Raw genomic sequence first — 20,591 nt, forward strand, 5'->3', positions numbered from 1 at the left:
TCTCCTATAAGAAAGCTTCAGAATTTAATAGTTGCAACTTCAAGTGTAGCCCTATATAAATAACTGCTTTTGCTAAGTGAATTTAGACCAATAGGGAAACAACTTGGAGAAAATGACAAGACTACCCTCCCCTTTGCTCTTGGTAGACATTACAGGACCCTCCCCACACCAAATAAGGGGATGAGGAATGTTCTGAGCATTAAGGGCACTAAGAATAAATCTGAACTATTATGGATAAGATTACTTCCAACTCTTTATTTTATGTTTTCTGACACAGATCCCCAAATCTGTAATTATCTAGGGAAACTGCGGGGGCTTAGGCAGTACTTTTGGTTTCTTTGCTTTTTTTTTTTTTGGCCTGTCTCTCTTTGGGACTAGTGAACTGGTGTGTGTGTGTGTGTATGTGTGTGTGTGTGTGTGTGTTCCTCTAGAGTGCCAAAAAAAAAAAAAGTGCTGAAGAGTCCTAGGGAGATGAAGCTATTTTTATTCGAAGCTGATACTTCTGCCTGAGCCACAAGTGCTGCCTGGAAAGGGCTCAGGTTGTTTCCAGGGGGAGAACTCCGCAGAGAAGAGAACAAGTTCAACAGGACAACAAAAGAGCAGCAGGAACAGCCAGGAAAAGGAAGCGACCTCCCGCTTGCACACAGAGCCCCCATCAGAGTTCTCCAGTCCTAAAGTATCCTTCAGAGTGCCACTTGACCGGAATTCTTGCCTGCCTTTGCCTTTCTCCAACCACCATGACTGAGATCACGGCTGAAGGTATTGCTAGCATTTTCCAATAGTATCGACTAGGGGGTAAAAAGAGGTAGAAATTGACAGTCCCATTGATGGTCAATGTGTCCCCTTAGAATGTTGCTTTCAGAGAGTTATCTTGATCATTGATTCTACATGGGATCAGAGAAGTAGGTTTGAGAGCTGAGAAGTCTCCCAAACTGGCAGGTCTCTGTGTTGGGGAGTGAGAAGAGGTTCCTCTGAAATTTTGCATGTGGAAACTGTTCTTTGTGATGCCAAAGTTCCCACTAGTTAACAGTTATCACCCACAGCTCTATAAATAGCTATGGTCATACAATGTTAGGGCCAATATCTTACCTAGCAAAAATGACAAGGTTTGGGTACAAGGCTAGAGACCACAATGAACTTAAAATGTTGCACTTAATGTTTAAACTTAGAGAATTGATTCTGACCATTTTCACTTTATGATATGTCATCTTGGAGATCTTAAATTTGTTTATACTTTTTAACTCAAGTATATAAATATGCACACACACATATATAAAATTTATATACCTAAAAAATGTGTATATGTGTAGGTGGGTATTCAGAGAAAAGGTTTGGAATTGCACAAAATCACTGTAGATCAGTATGATTCTAAAAATAAAGTAATTAAGCTTTTGCTTTTGATTCTTTTCACACACTCATGTCTTTTACCTCTACATGATAAATTCTATATGAAAGTCAATATTTTCTGTTTCAATGCTTATTCTGAAAAGGTATAAGTCACAGCTTAATTTTTACCTCTTTATTTTTAGACCATGATAGCAATCATTTCATTCAAATAGAATGTATGCAAAATATATGTACATATGTATATGTGTGTGTGTATATATGTGTGTGTGTGTGTGTGTGTGTGTGTGTAGATTCTTTAAAACAACCTGAAACAGTTTGAATACAGACACAATCCAGTTCTAGTTGGGGTAAAAATTTGGGAGGTGGATCTAAAATTTGCTTCTGACAGCTGTAAGTAAATCAGACAGGTGGTGCTCTTCACAGCTTCCACGTCTAATGCTGAGTTGATTTGTTTTCAATCAGACAACTGAAAAAGAGAATGTGTGGTTTTGGATCTTTGGTCAGACATTAGAATGGGCACACAGTGATTTCAGAGTTTAAGACTTCCAGTCAATGTTTATAAGGAGAATTGTCTTACTTTCACCTTCCACTAACAAATTTAGTCTAGCACCCAAATTAATAGAAATAACTACTGAGAGATTGCTATGTATCAGGCATTTTGTTCCAGACTTTATGTACTTATTTATACCTCACACAACTCAATTAAGTTGGCATTATTATCTCCATTTTTCAGACAGAGAAACTGTAACTCAAATGTTTGGAGACTTGCTGAAAACCACAGCATTGCTAAGATTAGAAGTCAGCTCCCTTAAATCTAGTTTGTGTTTTTTCATTTCTCTACGAAGATATCAAATTTACTCTTTACCAATTTTAGTTCAGAATTTGCTAGCTCAATATAAATAGCATTTTTCCGTATTCCTTAGATATTCTGCATCATGTGGCCTTTAGATTGTCTTCAAGAAGTCCATCTATAGAAGTCTCTCACTTCGTCTTGCACAAGTGTTAAATACCTGTGAATATGTTTCCCTTCCTCTGTGTGGGTTGTGAACTGCCAACTGATTCAGGGTCACTTGGCTGAAACGTTTCTTTGCTGCCTGTGGATTATGCTCCGTAGGCCTTTTGCTCTTGATTAATAAACATTTTTATAGGAAAATTCCTGATTATAAAATAGAACTTATGTTTCTGTTTTCCCCCTGTGGAGAATTTAAGGGATTCTTAGAAGACCTCTTGTCACCTGTAAAAATCATTGAATTAATAATAAATTAAAAATATAAAAATACCATCTAGATCCTAGATGATGAGCATTTCCTGTAGTCTGGCTTTAACTGTTCATAGGATCTTTGTCATTTGAGTTTCACGGATTAGTTATACCCTTTTTTCCTTTTCTGGGATGCCTTATTAATCATATTTCTCAAATGATTATTAGACTGACAACTCAGATGAGCTTACCTTTTAGGGTTAGTAGCAGAGTCATTCTCTGTGGCCATCCAAGGCGTCTTGCCTGCTGCTCTGCTACACTCCTTTCATTTTGTCTTCACGATTCTCACTTTTTGTGCCCCAGCTACAACAGCCTTCCTTCAGTCTTCTATAAAAGGTGTACTTTTGTGCCGGGACCTTGGCACAAGGAACAAGCTGTTCCGTCAACCTGGAATATTCTTTCCTCTCATCTGTTACAGTTCTTATGCCACCACTTTGGACGCATTATTGAAATGTAAGCACTGCATTGGTAGTCTTGGACATCTACTGATTGATTATTGTTCTCATCCACTGATCACAAAGGAAACAAACAGCTTGTGGCACTTAAGACAGAGCTGGATCAGCTCCTCAGGAAGCTTAAGGCCACTGTCCTCACCTGTTTTTGTAAAACTGAAGGTCACGGATATTATATGGCTCTCTTGTGGTCATCGATGATTGGGGGAGGTCTGAGAATAGTGTTCATGGTTTTTGTGGTACTTACTCAGCTATGATGCATGACTTACCTGTTTACCTTACTGAGTTCCTCACATAAATCATCACTACATGTCCTAAGCTGGATTATTTCATCTGACAGAAGAAAGGAAGTAATGGAATTGTATTTCAGGTACAGAGCAATAGATTAGAACTAAAATTAGAACATATTTGAACCCCAAAGGGCATTAGGGAAACAGTATATTTGATTCTAGCTATGATAAATTAATACAAATAATGATAATGATAATAACATCTCACTTATTCAGAAGACATTATATGTCAGATGTTAAGCTTCTAATAATGACCATTTAAACCTCAGGACAGCAAAATGAGATAGATACTTTTATCACTGCTATTTATAGAATAGGAAGCTGAGACTTAGGTTAGAAATTTGGCTAAATTCACACAGCTATATACAGTGTAGCTAGGATTCACACCCCAATCTCTGACTCCAGAGTCATGTTGAATACTTCCTTTTGTTATGTGAGACTAATACTTAGCCTGATGTTAATTCAGAGGTTAAGAGGGACCTGTACTAGACCCCTGTTCTGATTTGGACCCTGCTACATTGGTTAGGTTAGGTATAGCTCCAGACTCCAAACAGCCCTAAAACTTAGAATTATAAATAGCCTTGTACCTTCTTTCCAGAGGCCCAGTTATTCCTAGACCAGTGCCAGAGTTAGCTCTGCCTCCTGAGGTTCATATGAACTTTCAACTAGTAATTTCAGCATCTCTATGACAGTATGTATCACTCAAAAGGTAAAAAGAATTTTTGAGTAGTTTTGATAACAAAGTAAATTTAATTAATTCTTAATGACTTTGTTGAAATGATGAAGACTTTTTAAAAAGTAAAGTATGTAATGTTTTCAATTTGCCAGTTAACTAATACACGTCATATTGTGTTTTATGATAATATTCATATAATTGAATCTCTGGGTCCAAGAACCCTCAGAATATAGGAAAATATAAATTTTGTGCAATAGATTCAACTTGGTAGACATCCTATATGCAATTAAATTAGCATTTGCTAGAAGAGTTAGGAAATTCTTTTTTTTCCAAGATTTTTTCAGACTTTCAACTTCTGAACTATTATACAACTTCAGGGTTCAGAAGGGTTTTTGTACTATGTATGGAATTCTTCTCTTACTATTAGTTGAACCACATTTTACTGTTCTGTAACAGACATTTGAGACGATTTGATGATCCAAATTTAGAGCAAAAATGGCCATTTATTTTATGTGCTGCACTGATTTAACACAAAAGTACCCATTGATGAGCTCAAGAGAAAAGAATTAAAAATTCACAGCCAGAATGTTCAACAACTACGCACCCAAGTTATATTATCCAGAGTAACAGATGGTGGAATTAAGAGGAGAAGATGCAACCTACATCATGTCTATGTTTATCTCACCAAACCCAGGAGTGGAGATGACTCCTGGGCGGGAAAGGAGACCTAAGTGGAGATGACTTGGGTGTGGGAAAGGAGGAAGAGGAAGCACTAGGTTCACAGCTTAATCTGTTCTGGGTTATGTTCTCCTGATCAAGAAAAGCAATGTGCCACCTACAGAATATCATTTTTAGCTCCAGGAACACATTTTAAAATTGTCATTGACAAGCCAGTACACTCAGAAGAGGAGGACTGTGATGGTAAGAGGTACAGTGAAATAAAAAGAACTGTTCTCAGTCAGATCCTTTAATTGAAGGTTAGATTTTTTTTTTTTTTTTTTTTTTTTTTCATTTTGTAGCACTAGAGGGCACTGCAAAGACCCATGGATAAAGAAGTCTGGAAGCCACAAAAAGGGAAATTGTTGGTGAAATATAAGGCAAAGCATAACCAACCATTAAAACAATATCTAGAACTGGCTCTTCTGACTAAAAACAGGGGAAAAAAGCAAAAGCAAAAGCAAACCAATGAGAGAAAAATAATACAACCTTGAATTTTCAAGAAATAGAAGAATGCTGCTGCTAAGTCACTTCAGTCGTGTCCGACTCTGTGCGACCCCATAGACGGCAGCCCACCAGGCTCCCCCGTCCCTCGGATTCTCCAGGCAAGAACACTGGAGTGGGTTGCCATTTCCCTCTCCAATGCATGAAAGTGAAAAGTGAAAGTGAAGTCGCTCAGTCGTGTCCGACTCTTAGCGACCCCATGGACTGCAGCCCACCAGGCTCCTCCGTCCATGGGATTTTCCAGGCAGAAGTACTGGAGTGGGGTGCCGTTGCCTTCTCCGATAGAAGAGTGAGGAATACGTTACAAACAGCATCATATTATGCAGTCAGCACAACCCAGGCTATGGTAACCTCTACACCACAAATAACCTTCAAGTTAAGTTGCTAGGAACGTAAAGAGATACCAAGGAAGCCTATAGATTGAAAAAAATACAAAAACAGCAACACACTACAATGTGTAAAATTATTAGATCATGATTCAAACAAACTTAAAAATATCTATGAAATAATTGGAAATTTGATAGATGCTGGATTTTAGATGATACGAATAAAGCATCACATTTATGGTGGAATAATAATATTGTGGTTATGCTTTGAAACTACATATTATTTGGAGATTGTTGTTGTTGTTATTCAGTCGCCAAGTCATGTTTGACTCCCTGCAAGATACATGTACTCAAATATGGATGAGACGACATAATATTTCAAATTTGTTTCTACATAATATGCCAGAGAAGAAAATAGATGAGTTGTTAGTGTGGTTGGGATTGGCCATGAATTAATTACATTGGGACTGATGAAAGAGTACATAAGGTTTCATTAGAATATTCTGTCTACTTTTGTAAATATTCGAGCTTCTCCATAACAAAGAGTTAGAAACAAAAGAGCAGAGCTGATGTTTTTAGTAAATAAATTTAAGAAAACAAATGTTTGTAGTAAATACAAGGTCAGTGACTCTCTTGGTCACCAAGTTTATTCATACGTGCACATCACTCTCTAATTGAACAGTCTGTAGGTATTGAAATGGAAACCAAAACTGCTTATATTAGAGGGAAGTGTCCAGAGATCTCCTTTATATTTGTAACAACATACCAGGAAATAATGATTTTCAGATATGTTTATTATAATATGGAAATCTGTTGCTTAGTTTCATAACATTTTTTGGTATTATTAGTGACATTAATGAGAGGCTTTAATTAGCAACAGATCAATCTTGAGATGGTCCATGTGAAAACCTGAGAAGAGATTAAAAACCGGATCAATATGATGCAAGAAAAAATAGCCCTAAAAATGCTACGGTCAGGAACATCATATTTACTGTCAGGGAATGTCAAAGCCTTGTGTGACTATGTCTTTTAAATATTACAGAAATTCTGAAAGGCAGATATCACAAAGACCTCATTAGTCTGACTAAATATCTCTATCTACTCTTTAAATTGAATTTAGAAAAGAGAAGAAACACAGAGTGTGAAAAACAGTGGCCTATATATTAAGAGTTCACTAAAAAATCAGAGAGAAAAGCAGTACAGAGCTGAGGGAGGGCATCATCAAACATTAAAGGCAGTGTGATACAGTAGGAAGTGTGTGGAGTTTCAAGTCAGAAATCCTATTTAAGCCCTAGGTCCACTACTTAACCTTAGGTGGTCTGGGAGGATGGGGGAGGGGCCATACCCTGGTTAGTTAACCTTGGTTAGTAGTGACTAGTATGACCAGAGGAAATTTTCCAACTTTTTACAAGATTGTGCTCATTGGAGAATTATACTTTTTTTAGTTGTTCAAACCATCCGTGATACAAGAATCTGTGAAATTGGTAGTGAAAGTAGACAGAAAATACATCTTTGTAATGTCAGCCCTAGTTGGGTTTCATTAAGAAGCTTTTCCTTGTGGCTTGTGTTATTATTTACGGTACTGACTCTTCTCCCCTGCCCCAAGCACACAGTACTCATAGAAAAATGTTCTCTTTTTCAGTTTAAATGCTTCTTAATTTTTCCTATTTATTTTTGCTCATCATTGTGACTATAATTTAAAAAGCATGCTACTTTTACAATGCAAAAGTGAATTGAGGCTATTCTAGCTATTATTCTAAAAGCTTAGGAATCCTTAGAGAGTTAAAGTCTCCAATGCTGTTTACATTAATTTTTAATCAGTTAACAATATTTAATATGAAAGAAACTTAAAGCAGTGCAACTAAGCAATTTTAAAATCATCTGCATTGACTTTTGGGTTGAATATATCAATATGAAAGAGAATGCATAGATGGTTTAGACATACCAGCCAAGCTTTTAGTTTTATAGTTACAGAGTTTAAAGTTTTATTATTTTCTTTTCTCCCTTCAGATAAAAAAAAAAAACCTTTGGGGACATGCTTAATATATTTTTTAAAATGCATATTATTTAAAGTAACATTTAGAAAGAGCAAATTAGGGGGGAAAGCTTCATCTGGTAACTATGCATTAACATTATACGATATAAGTTTATGGAGTGTGGGTTCTGTTCAACTTAAAGTTCTTAGAAGATCTGTCAAAGTTTTTGCTCTCCTTATTTCCCATTTTCTTTCGATAATATGAGTACCATGCATAATGTCTGATAGGAAGTGCTTACTTGAATGTCACATAAACATTTATTGCCCCAAGTGAGGGTTATGCAGAGATAGATGAACTTCCTGGTCCAAAAAGATAGTATTTTCTATCTTCAAAGGAAGTTAAAAAGAATTATCCTTGGCAAATGTGTAATGAATGAAGTCCTGCTTCTCTCTGTACAAGTTATGCTCTCTAAACATCAAACATCTCCACATCTCCATGCCCCAAGTCAAGCTGTCAAAGGCGCAAGGAATTTACGATTTTGAGAGTTCCTTTGGTATGTAAATGAGCTGTTTCCTCGTAAACCTCAGAGTGTGTCTCACAAAGTATTTAAATATTGCATTTAAATATATATCATTCAAATATTTTCTAAGTTAGTTTCTGTGGCAGGGGCTGGGGCACATGGTTTTTCCTTAAACAAGTTAAGGATACAGTCTTGTAACCTAGGAGAAGGCAATGGCACCCCACTCCAGTGCTCTTGCCTGGAAAATCCCACGGATGGAGGAGCCTGGTAGGCTGCAGTCCATGGGGTCGCTAAGAGTCGGACACGACTGAGCGACTTCACTTTCACTTTTCACTTTCATGCATTGGAGAAGGAAATGGCAGCCCACTCCAGTGTTCTTGCCTGGAGAATCCCAGGGACGGGGGAGCCTGGTGGGCTGCCGTCTATGGGGTCGCACAGAGTCGGACACGACTGAAGCGATTTAGCAGCAGCAGCGGTAGCAGCTTGTAACCTAAAGGGGAAATTTTTTTTAGATGGCATGAGGCTCAACTGTCTATGGTAGACTCACTGTGGTAGACCGGTTTTATCCTTGCTACTCATTTATTACATCATTCTCCTCTCCGTGACACAGGTTCCTGAAATGTTGAGGAAAACTAAACAAGGAAGAGCTCTTAATATTTAAAACTTTGTTCAAGGTCATTGGTGAGCTAGTGGATGGGAATGAATCAGTTTCCACTTATTTATATAACTTTCAAAGTACATTTTTAGCTAGCTTTCCCTGGAAAATTTATTTTTGCTTTTTAAAATAAAATCATCATGTGATTAAAAGAATTTTCTGTTTGTGGTAGACATTTGATACAAATGTCAAGACAAAAATGGCAAATATTATATGATACTCTTTGACATTCAGTGCTGGAGTATTATTTTTTTCTGTGGTTATTCTTTTCTTTTTTCCCCCCTGTGGTTATTCTTATTTAACTTAGTGTAATTGCCTGGGGAAAAGCAGTGTACTATAAAATCTGTAAGTTACCATTAAGATGGTAAAACATCAAGCTTGTGAATTTAAATCTGCAGAAGTATTAGGTGTTGCATTTAGAGAAAAACAAAGTACATTTATTAAAAATATAGTAAAAATCTACAATCTATGGTATTATCAGCCTACAAGTTTATTTATAAAGCAGCAGGTCAAGTCAAAAGTTCAGTTGTAGTTGATATTTTAGCACATATTACACGTCAGGCTGAATGCCAGACAATGGGGATGTGAAGAAGAATAACACAGGGTCCCTGGCTCTAATGTAGTAGATTTAAAAACAAGCAGGAAAGAGAAAAACTAATTTGGACAGATTTAAAAACATATGACTTCAGTTGGAATTTATGAATGATGAGTGTTTAGTTTGCTTGAACCAAGTCATGCTGCTGTTCATGTATCTTATGATTAGTGAGCACAGATCGAAATTTGCTGAAAATAACTTCAGAATGAGTCTTCTGTTCTTGACTGATCAGTTGCATTGCATGCACTGTTGTGAAGGTGGCAGCCTTGTGGCTGGCCAAGGGGCAAGGGGATCAAGAGTGGGTTTGATCAATGCAGAGATGAAGAAAAAAGAAATGGCTGGTAGGTGAGACTTAGTGGTCTGTGGGAAGAAACCCTAGGATAAGGTACAGAGTTACCTGGCTTAGAAAGTTGGTAAAACCCTGTATTTTTGTTAAGGTATCCTATAATATTGAAAAGGTTGGATGTCTCATGTGCCTGATTTATTTTAAACTGTTTTGATCCCTGGTTTTTCCCTCCTATTTAAGTGTTCTCACACCATATCTCCACTCCTGCTTTTGATCCTAAAGCACTCTACTTTGAGCTAGTTTGTATTTATGGAGCACTATTTCCAGTTCATGAAGAAATAATGAGATAATACTAACTGTCAAACAGGTACTCACTGAATAGGTTTCTTCAGACTAATAGTGAAAAATAAGCTATAAAAATTAATTATATGGTCAGTGTTGTGCTAAGTACCGTGAGAACTATTGTTGTATGCCAGTGGTCTTCTCAAGGTGTCCTTTGAAGGTAATAAATTAAACAGTGAAGCAAGGCAAGAAAGTTTTCAAGGTGCTAGGGAAAGACCTTTTTCAAGAAAAAGATAAAGGGACATGATCTTTAGTCTAAGGTTCAGAATATGTGAACAGGAATCTTTAATCTAGCTATGACTAGATTAAAGCAATAAGTTAACAGAACCCTCTGGAGACTTTGTTCATAGTAATTGGAAGAGTTATATTACAAAAAAATAGTTTTTGAAAGTTGCCAGATCATTTCAGTTATCTCTTGAATTAAGTAGATAGATTTAACTATTGAGTTTCTGTCCAGACTCTCTAGATTTGAAATGTCTTGTAGGCCTTGCTTAGAATGAGTCTAGAATGGGTCCCTATCTTTGAGTGACACAGGCTGGCAGTACCCAGGTGTTTTGGAACAGAACATTTTATCTTTGTTCCATCGGTCTGTAATTCACCTGTGGATACAGAGGGGCAATACTTCTGACATACCAAAGATATTCATTTTCTTAGTAAGTACTTACTTGTTTATATTTTGAGTATTTGCTTTTTCCAGTAACTATTCAGCTTGAGGATGAGATGTGAAATATTTATTAATCTAGCATTCAAGGAAAGATGAGATAGTTGTATAGTTAACCATATGATACAAGTTTAGAAATTCTAAGGTACCTAAAGTAAAAGTACAGCTAAAATAGAAATTAAAAAAAAATTGTGAGATAGATGTTTTGGTTTCTTGTCACTCAAATTTAAGACAAAGTTTACATATATGAAAGAACTAGAGAATAAATTAATATATAACAAATAAACAAATTAGGGTTATAAGATATGATTATCAGGGAAAACTGAGACACAGGGGAATAGATGGACTTGGTTGACCAGGGACTTTTCAAAAGGAGTAGAATTTAACTTAAAACTTGAAATGTCTTTCTAATAAAAAGATAGCAACATAAAAGAAAAGCAAGTAACTAAGTTTTTCACCAACATCACTTGATGCTAAAAGTTTCAAGTTAATTTATTTAACAAACAATTATTCAATATATTTTCTTTAAGTTAATATCTTGTCTTCATGTTCTGAGTTGGGGAATCAAAGCTGGAAAAGACATACTCTACTGACATTGGGGGCAGAAGAGTCGTTCCCAGACATTGCAGAACAATTAGCATATTTGTCCTTACTGTGATTTTGACTGCACATACAATCCCAAACATTTTCCAATGGCGGTGCTAAATCACAACTCAGTTAACAACCAAGAATCTAAGACAAAAATGCACGAAGGTCCAAATAATTGTGAAGGAGCTAGCTTCAAAGTACTCAATTATGAGAAATCCCTGGCTTAGTTATCTTCCAATTTTATACAGAGGATTCTTTAGGTCAACATAGAGGATTTGGATTGGTAGGAAGGTTTTGTCAATAGTCTTTAGTTAGTTACCAACTAAGACTTATTATAGCCATCTAGTTCAATGATTAGAAAGTTATTTGGAAAAGACCCTGATGCTAGCAAAGATTGAAGGCAGGAGGAGAAGGGGACAACAGAGGTTGAGATGGTTGGACGACATCACTGACTCAATGGACATGAGTTTGAGGAAGCTCCAGGAGTTGGTAATGGACAGGGAAGCCTGGAGTGCTGCAGACCGTGGGGTTGCAAGGAGTCGGACACAGCTGAGCAACTGAACTGGACTGGGTTGAACTGGGATAGAATGAAATTCTTACTGAAAAAAATCTATGTCTGGTTGTCTTGATTTGCTATTTTTAATTCTATAGTAGAAAGAGAAAAAGCACAATAATTTTTAGGAAGTGTTAATTCCTTAAAACATGGTAATTTTAAGGGTCAAAGAGATTCACAAGCTAAATGTGAGAACACAATTCCCCCTTGAGAAAAATCAGTGAAAGGTGAAGGCTTGTTTTCTGTGTCCTTGAGCTAATGAATTGAGAAGTGACAGCATAATTTGAGGAAAGGCACAGGTGGAAGCAGCTCTGATGGGTAAACTGAAAGTCAGTACTTTGCAAAATTGCCTCATATAGTTTTACAAGTTAAATTATAAACTTGAGGGTGGATTAAATTTCTTTACCTGATAGTCACCCTACATTATGGCATATTAAATTCTGAGTCGACTTAGAGACTTCCAGTGTGTGTGTGTGTGTTTTTAACTCATTTGCTACACTACCAAAAGGTCAAGTGTGTTTTCTAATCATGTAGAGACTCACTTAAAATTATGTTGTTATATAAGACTTATCTGGAAGCCAAAATGCACAAGAACAGTATCTACAGGTGACCTGCTAATTAGATAGCGGTGGCAGTTTTTGAATGATACTGTCCAATTGATTTTCAAAAGATCAGCCATCGCATCATTTCAGTGTTAAAAGAAATAACATGAAACATTATAGATTTTAAAAAGTTTTAAATTTTTTCTTTAAAATGCTTTTAAAAAATATAGACACAGAAAACTGCATACATCATGTATACATTTACATAACATTTACTAAACATTAGTGGAGTTGAGCCACAAAACATACATCCAGATCAGAAAACAACACTTCCATGACCTCTGAAACATATTCCTATCTGCCCAAGAATAGACTGTTTCTCACTGACTTTGCTTCCCAATCAAGACTTCTGTTCTCCATCTCTTCCCCCATAAGGAACAACTATCCTTAACGGTTCTTGCTACATCTTTCAGCATCATATAGTTTACTTCTGCCATGTTTGTTCTTTGCATAAATGAAACCACACAGCATATATTTTCCTATTTCCTGCTGAGTTAGTTAGCACTGTTTTTATTACTCTTCTGTTTGGTTGTATGTAGATGTGCATGCGTGTGTGCTAAGTCACTTCAGTTATGTTCGAGTCTTTGCGACCCTATGGACGATAGCCCACCAGGCTCCTCTGTCCATGGGGATTCTTCAGGCAAGAATATTGGAGTGGGTTGCTGTGCCCTCCTCTTGGGGAATCTTCCTGACCCAGGGATCGAACCCGTATCTTTTGAAGTTCCCTGCACTGGCAGGCTGTTCTTTACCATTAGTGCTACCTGGGAAGCCTGTATGTAGCTGCACTTTATGTTATTCTACTTGCTACCCAGTATTTCATTGTATGAATGTTATAATTTGTTTATCATGTGGACTTTCTAAAAATTGAGGGCTATTATGTGCCATATTGCTGTAATCATTTATCTTTTTTTAGTTTTATTATTCTGTGGTTTTACTCTCAATACATATCATTCCATGGCATTATACTATGTGATAAAAAGGTGTATTAGGCATGAAGGAGACACCTTTTTCACTCAGACTGAATACTGTATAGATTATCATTTAGCTTATTAAATTCAGTTATTAGCTACTTGAAAAATATGGAGAAAGATGACCTCAATGGACTTCTACTAGAAGTGTCCCAGCTTGCTTTTCAGAAGAGATCAACCTAGCCTAAGATGGGTATATAGAGGAGCAGGGAGAGAATAAATAGAATATAAGGACTTCTCAGATATATAGAAGTAATCTCCCAAAGATGTGGTATACCTATATACTGGAATACTACTCAGTCATGAAAAATAATGAAATAGTGCCATTTGCAGCAACATGGATGCCACTACAAATGATCATACTCAGTAAAGTAAATCAGAAAGAGAAAGATAAATATCATATCCTATCACTTATATGTAGAATCAAAAAGATGACACAAAGGAATCTATCTTTGAAATAGAAACAGAATCATGTACGTAGAGAATAGACTGGTGGTTGCCAGTGGGGCAGTGCTGGGAGAGAGTTGAGAATTGGGAGTTTGGGATTAGCAGATGCAAACTGGTATATGTAGAATGGATAAAGAGCAAGATCCTACTGTTTAGCATAGGAAACTATATTTAATATGCTGTGATAAGCCATAAAGGAATATGAAAAATAATACATACATATTTGTATAACTGAGTCACTTTGCTGCACAGTGGTAATTAACCCAACATTATAACTCAACTATTCTTCAATAAAATTAAAAAAAAGAAAATCACCAATGTATCTGAGACTATATAAGCAGCATCTCAAGAACTGACATTTAGACCTGACATAAAAATATATTATGTAATAAATATTTATTAAATATCATGACTCCTTATTGCCAATCACTGTGCTTGGAGTTGGGCTAGTAACAACAAAAAAGAGTTCCCGTTTTCTTTTATGCTGGTGTAGAAAACATCTATTTAATGACCACTCACCCTCACCAAGTTCTACATGTTGATCTCTCTGGCACTGCCAAGTATGACTAAATTCTTGGTGGTCAGGCTCCTTTTTTTCTAGGATACCTAGTACATTTCTATTCAATGGACATGAGGTTTAATCAGTCTTCAGTGACATTTATTCAGATATTGCTGTTGTTCACATTCAGGTGTAACTTAAGTTTCTAGTCTGCTCTCCCTGCTTTTAGATTAAGACCTCATGTCTTTAAAAGAAATCCACTTCAGAAATTTAGTATTATCCATTTCGTGTTCATTTTGTCAACTGAAACCCTAAAAAAAAGATCCTATTCCATGGAAGTAAATTTTGTTGGTGTAGAAAGTCAAACTCTGCCTCAGTGAGTGAGAAAAGAAGAATTAGGAGACACCCTCATTTTATACCCTCATAACTAATATTTTGTTGTTGTTCAGCCATCCAGTCATGTCCAACTCTTTACGACCCCATGGACTGCAGCATGCCAGGCTTCCCTGTCCTTCACTATCTTCCGAAGTTTGCTCAAACTCATGTCCATTGAGTCGGTGATGCCATCCAACCATCTCATCCTCTTTCACTCCCTTCTCCTCCTTCCCTCAGTCTTTTCTAGCATCAGAATCTTTTCCAATGAGCCAGCTCTTCGCATCAGATGGCCAAAGTATTGGAGCTTCAGCATCAGTCCTTCCAATGAGCATTCAGGGTTGATTTCCTATAGAATTGACTTGTTTGATCTCCTTGCTGTCCAAGGGACTCTCAAGAGTCTTCTTCAGCACCACAGTTTGAAAGCATCATTTCTTCAGAGCTCAGCCTTCTTTATGGTCCAGCTTTCACATCTGTACATGACTACTGGAAAACTAACATTTTACTACCTCTAAAAATGAATGTGAAAAATTTCTATTTGTGAAAATTATGAAAGTCATGATTATGATGGGCAATTCTTTATTGTTTTTCAACTCAATTTTTAATTTAAGTTTATTTTGAATCAAAATGTAAGAATGCATATAAGCTTTGTGGATATAACTGGAAAAATTCCAAATAGGTTGCAGTATCTTAAATCAATGTCTTTCAAAGTGTGGTCACCAGACCAACAGCCAGAGGCATCAGCATCATCAAAGAACTCATTAGAAAGATCTACCTTTCTAATTAAGTTAGTAATAGGTATATACCCCATATTTTCTGAATCATAAACTTGAGAGCAGAGAATTGCAATCTATGTTTTAATAAACCTTTCAGATGATTCTGACACATGCTAAAGCTTGAGAACTACCTTCCTAGTTAATTAAATACAGACTTCTAAGCAAGTTCCTCTCTATTTCCGGTTATGTTAGAAATAAATATATAAATCATAAATCATGCATATAGTGTAGAGGCTTAAAATTAATACTCTAGAGTTGAGGATTCTTATGATCAATTTGTGTTCATGTGCCATGTATGTGAGCTCAGTTGTGTCCACTCTTTGAGACTCCACGGACTGTAGCCCGCCAGGCTCCTCTGTCCATGGAATTTTCCAGGCAAGAATACTGGATCCAGTATTCCTGGATCTACCTGACCCAGAGGTCGAACCCACATCTCCTTCGTCTCCCACATTGGCAGGCGAATTCTTTACCATTGTGTCACTTGGGAAGCCCTTTATGCGCAATGTCTATTGTCACTCAGTCGTGTCTGACTCTTTGTGACCCTGTGGACTGTAGCCCATCAGGCTCCTTTGTCCATTTGCATTTTCCAGCTAGAATACTGGAGCGGGTTGCCACTTCCTCCTCCAGGGGATCTTCCTGACCCCGGGATGGAACCAGTGTCTCCTGCTCCTCTTGCATTGCAGTCAGATTCTTCACCTCTGAGCCACTGGGGAAGCCTTATGTGCAATAATAAGGTTCTTCTCATTGATTATGAAATCTAAAGAATAGAGATGGGGAAAAAAAGAAAGTGAGAGCTATTTGTCTGGATAACAGTGAAGGTGTATGGAGCTCAATAGTCCAATATATGCCTACTGAAACTTACTTTTGGTCAATCAGCTTTTCCTCTGACCATATAGAATTTTGTTTTTTTTCCCCCCCATATGCTCAGTCTCTAACCTTTGCATTCTTCATTTCTTTATTCCATCTTTTCCTCTTTATCCCCATTTTTCTTGCTTTAAGCTCCCATCATTTCATACTTGGAACCCTATATGTGTCCCATTTTATTTTTCACAAGTGGCAGGAGCAGTATGTGTGGTATACCACCACATATACGTTTTTTATAATGAAATTTTGATATCTTGATTCTTCTTCCACTGAAAAGTTAGATCTACTTTCCCTCCTCTTGAACCTAAACAAACCTTTGTGACGGCCTCAGCAAGTAAAATACAAGGAAATTGATGCTATATGATTTTCGAGGATAGATCCTAAAAGTGCCAGGCATATCCATCTTGCTTTCTTGGGATATTTACTTTTGAAGTCATGTTATAAAAAAATTCAAGCATTCAGGGTGAGTCACATAATGAGAGGAACAAGGCCTTTGGCCAATAAACCCAGCTGAGCTTCCAGACAAACAGCCTGCACTAATTTTTCCAGCCATGTAAGTGTGGTATCTTCAAAATGGATCCTCCAGTGTCAAGATGAGCCAACCTCATCTGAACACTTGTGGAACAGAGGCATTATTTTGCAGATTTCAGAGCAAATTAAATAAATTATAATTGTTTTAGGCCACTTGGGATATTTTGTTATGCAGGAACAGATAACAGATATACTGTATAATCTTCTGTGTAATCTGATCTCTAATGCATCTCTGATACATGACTACAAAATTAAATCCATACTGTATTATCTTTTGAATAAAGGTAACACATTCAGTGTATAGTTGTTTCATCCAGGTTCAACATGATATTCAGCAATTGTACAATTGTTATACCTCAGGTTTATTATTCATTTATCCACATATTCATTCATTTTTTCAAAAATATTAAAGAAATGTTAACTATTATAACATGTTTTAGTCACTGGAGGTATGCTTATGGAAAAAAGGAAGAAGAAGAATGCAAAGGAGGAGAAGAAGTTCCTGCTGTTAATGTATTCTGAACAAGTTCTCAATTATGACCCTATTTGGAGATTTTGCAAATGGGAATGAACATTTTTTTTGTTTTGGTTATAGTGCTTAAAGGATGTCCTGGTTGTGGGGAAGGGAATTTAAGCAAATTTCCATGTTTAAGATCCTCAACAATACTTTGTTCTACTGAGCAGTCCTAAGCACTTTATGTTGAGAAGTGCTCACAAAATGTCTGTGGATGCAGAGAGAATATTAGTTATGGTATGCAAAGTAACTGTCCTCAAAAATATCCATTCCCTTATCCCCAGAACCTGTGAACATGTTATTCTACCTGGCAAAAGAATTTGCAGATGTGAGTAAATTACACCTAGAGATGAAGAGATTATCCTATACGAACTGGGTGGGTCTAATCTAATCACATGAGTCCTTAAAAGTGGAGAGTCTTTCCAGGTTGTGGTTAGAGGAATATGTGACATCAGGACTTGACCAGCCACCATTGGCTTTCAAGATGGAGGAAGAGGCCATGAGCCAAGGGGTGTGGTAACCTGCAGAAGTCAGAAAATTTGCGGAGATGAATTCTTTCCCCTAGAGTCTCCAGAAAGGAGCATAGCCCTGGAAATGCCTAGATTTTAGTCCCTGGAGACTCACTGTGGGCTTTTATACCACAGAACCCTAACATAATAAATTTGTATTATTTTAAGCCACTGAGTTTGTGGTAATTTGTTATGGCAGCAGTAGAAACTTAATATCGGAGAAGGCAATGGCAGCCCGCTCCAGTACTCTTGCCTGGAAAATCCCATGGACAGAGGAGCCTGGTAGGCTGCAGTCCTTGGGGTCGCTAAGAGTCAGACACGACTGAGCGACTTCACTTTCACTTTTCACCTTCATGCATTGGAGAGGGAAATGGCAACCCACTCCAGTGTTCTTGCCTGCAGAATCCGAGGGATGAGGGAGCCTGATGGGCTGCAGTCTATGGGGTTGCACAGAGTCGGACACGAGTGAAACAACTTGGCAGCAGCAGAAACTTAGTATGCCAATGCTTGTCTGATACCTGCAACTCTTTCTTGGGCACTAAAAGACAAATTTCCAGAATCCTCATAAAAACTTGACATAGAATAACTGCAAAATTTTTCCACCAAAATTTTTTGCAAAGGCACATTTTTAAATAAATAGATCTCCCCTTTGTATAAGAAACATTAGACTAAAAAGAAATCATCCTCTCAAGGTGACAATTGGTACAATTAACATAGATTAATGACTAACTAGGTTGGTCTTTCTGTAGAAATGTTTGCTGACTTTTCTTCTAATAAATGGAGTTTCCTAGTCAATAATAACTTTCTCTCTAATAATCAGCAAATTTAGAGAGGCACTTCATTTTGGTTCATGTTTTTCAGAAATAGATAATTGAAAATCATAGGAAAGAGGAGCAATATTTATTTCTTCTTGAAAGCTCTACAGTTGGTCTGCTTCCGTTCAATTCTATGCTATTTCTGACACACAAACTGATTTTTTTCTATAATCAATAGCATTTGCATATATGTGTTTAGTTGCCTACACAGAAAATATAATACATATTGTCCACAGTGCCTTGAAAATTATAAAGTAAACTTCTTTAAAATGTTTCCTTAGCTCTTAAGTCAGGACACTTTGCCCTTCTTTGGAATGGGTATCCTTCACCTTTCCAGGTTTGCACACACCAGGAAGCTATGTACATTTTCCACTGGATAAAAGCCTATTAATAGAAAGCTGACACTGCTGCAGTTAAAAAAAAAAATTCAGGTCAGAGATTAATTTCATGGAACCTACAGTCGTGTCAGCTAAACATGATCTGTTTGCGGTAGGTAAAAGATGTGAGGTTACTCTGCTAACTGTTCAAAGTAAAATAAATATGTCTTTCTTTTATACTCAGATTTTGAAACTTTCCTTCTTTTGTTTGAGACTTTTAACATACTCTTGCATAAAGTTTCTGCCGATTTTAAACTGCTGACACAATCTTTGTGCTGAAACATCTTCCAAATAAAACCCATCAAAGAAAAGAGGTGGTGATCACATCATGGGATTCAAGATGTGAAAAAAGAGGAAATTAAAATTCTTGAAATAATAAAAGTTAGAAAAGTAAAACGTGGAACTATGTAAACAAAATTAGATTTGCAGGAAAGCAAAGTTTCCTTAGTTTGACCTGAAGAAATTGGATGTCCATTAAAGGGCAGAATGCTGGTGGTTATATCTTTGTTGATAAATATTAAAGGACAATTTTTAGAAAGGAAAGGAAGCAACTTCAAAGTCAAATTGTAAGCGATAAGAAACCATAAATGTGTAATATTTATACAGAATTTATGCAGTATAAATTCATGTGAAAAAATATTAACTATACATGTATTTGGGCTTCCCTAGTGGCTCAGCGGTAAAGAAATCTGTCTGCTATGTAGGAGGTGCAGGAGGTGTGGGTTCAATCTCTAGGTCGGGAAGATCCCCTGGAGTGAGGATGGGAACCCACTCCAGTATTCTTGCCTGGAAAATTCCATGAACAGAGGAATCTGGCAGGCTACAGCCCATAGAGTCTCAAAGAGTTGTATGTGATTGAAGCAATTTAGCACGTGAGCATGCGCCCATGCATACATGTATGTATCTTGTGATACAGAGAATGAAATGTGAATTTAAAGTTTTAATTAATATGGAGTTCCTAGACCATACGACACTATGAATAAAGCACTAAGAGAAAGTATTTGGTAACTGTATCATAAAAAGTTATGATTTCATGATTGATATTCTTTGATAAATGTATTTTAAACATGTATTTAAAATATAATAGTAGCTTAAGGTCAGCAGAAAATAATATTTTTATTTTAGAATAATTTTGTAAGTACACCTTATTTTCTAAATTTTTCATTCATCTTTGCATTCATATTAAAAGGATCAACCTGAGGTTATTTTAAAAGATAACTAAGTATTGTTCCATGGTAATATTAGTATGTTCTTTGAATTGTGGAGAGTTTGAAGTGATTTATACACACCTAAGCCATTGCTTCCCAAACTTTGATATGTGTATGAGTCACTTGAGGCGCTCATTAAAAGGCTGATTCTGATTCTGATTCTGTAAGGATGAGATGAGGCCTGAGGAGCTGCGTTTCTAACATGCTCCAGTTGACGGGGATTCTGCTTGTACCTGGATCTCATTTTGCATAAAAAGATCTAGAGCATTTCAAGGGATGATTGGGGAAAAACTCTGCTTTTGGTCTTAATAACTAAGATGAAGTGAGTAAACCAATGGGTATCCTGGGAGAGAGGACTAGAAT

At 36.7% G+C, this 20,591-nt stretch overlaps 1 protein-coding gene across 25 annotated transcripts in view; it reads left to right on the plus strand.

The window, feature by feature from the left end:
* Positions 1-496: 496 nt before the first annotated feature.
* The window catches only part of TRDN (triadin), a 392,562-nt gene continuing 372,467 nt past the window's right edge, over positions 497-20,591 (plus strand). For 12 of the 25 annotated variants that reach the window (XR_010659958.1, XR_010659959.1, XM_065911839.1 and 9 more), the window contains exon 1: positions 498-759. Coding sequence is in view for 19 of the 25 variants with exons in the window: in XM_065911839.1 (XP_065767911.1) it covers positions 738-759 (22 nt within the window). In the remaining 6 variants the exon portion in view is untranslated. Of the gene's footprint in view, positions 760-20,591 lie in introns of all 25 variants that reach the window. The other 13 variants (XM_065911840.1, XM_065911841.1, XM_065911842.1 and 10 more) reach the window with 3 other exon arrangements.

Source organism: Muntiacus reevesi, chromosome 19 (assembly GCF_963930625.1).
Source record: "Muntiacus reevesi chromosome 19, mMunRee1.1, whole genome shotgun sequence".
In the NCBI taxonomy this organism is placed as follows: Eukaryota; Metazoa; Chordata; class Mammalia; order Artiodactyla; family Cervidae; genus Muntiacus; species Muntiacus reevesi.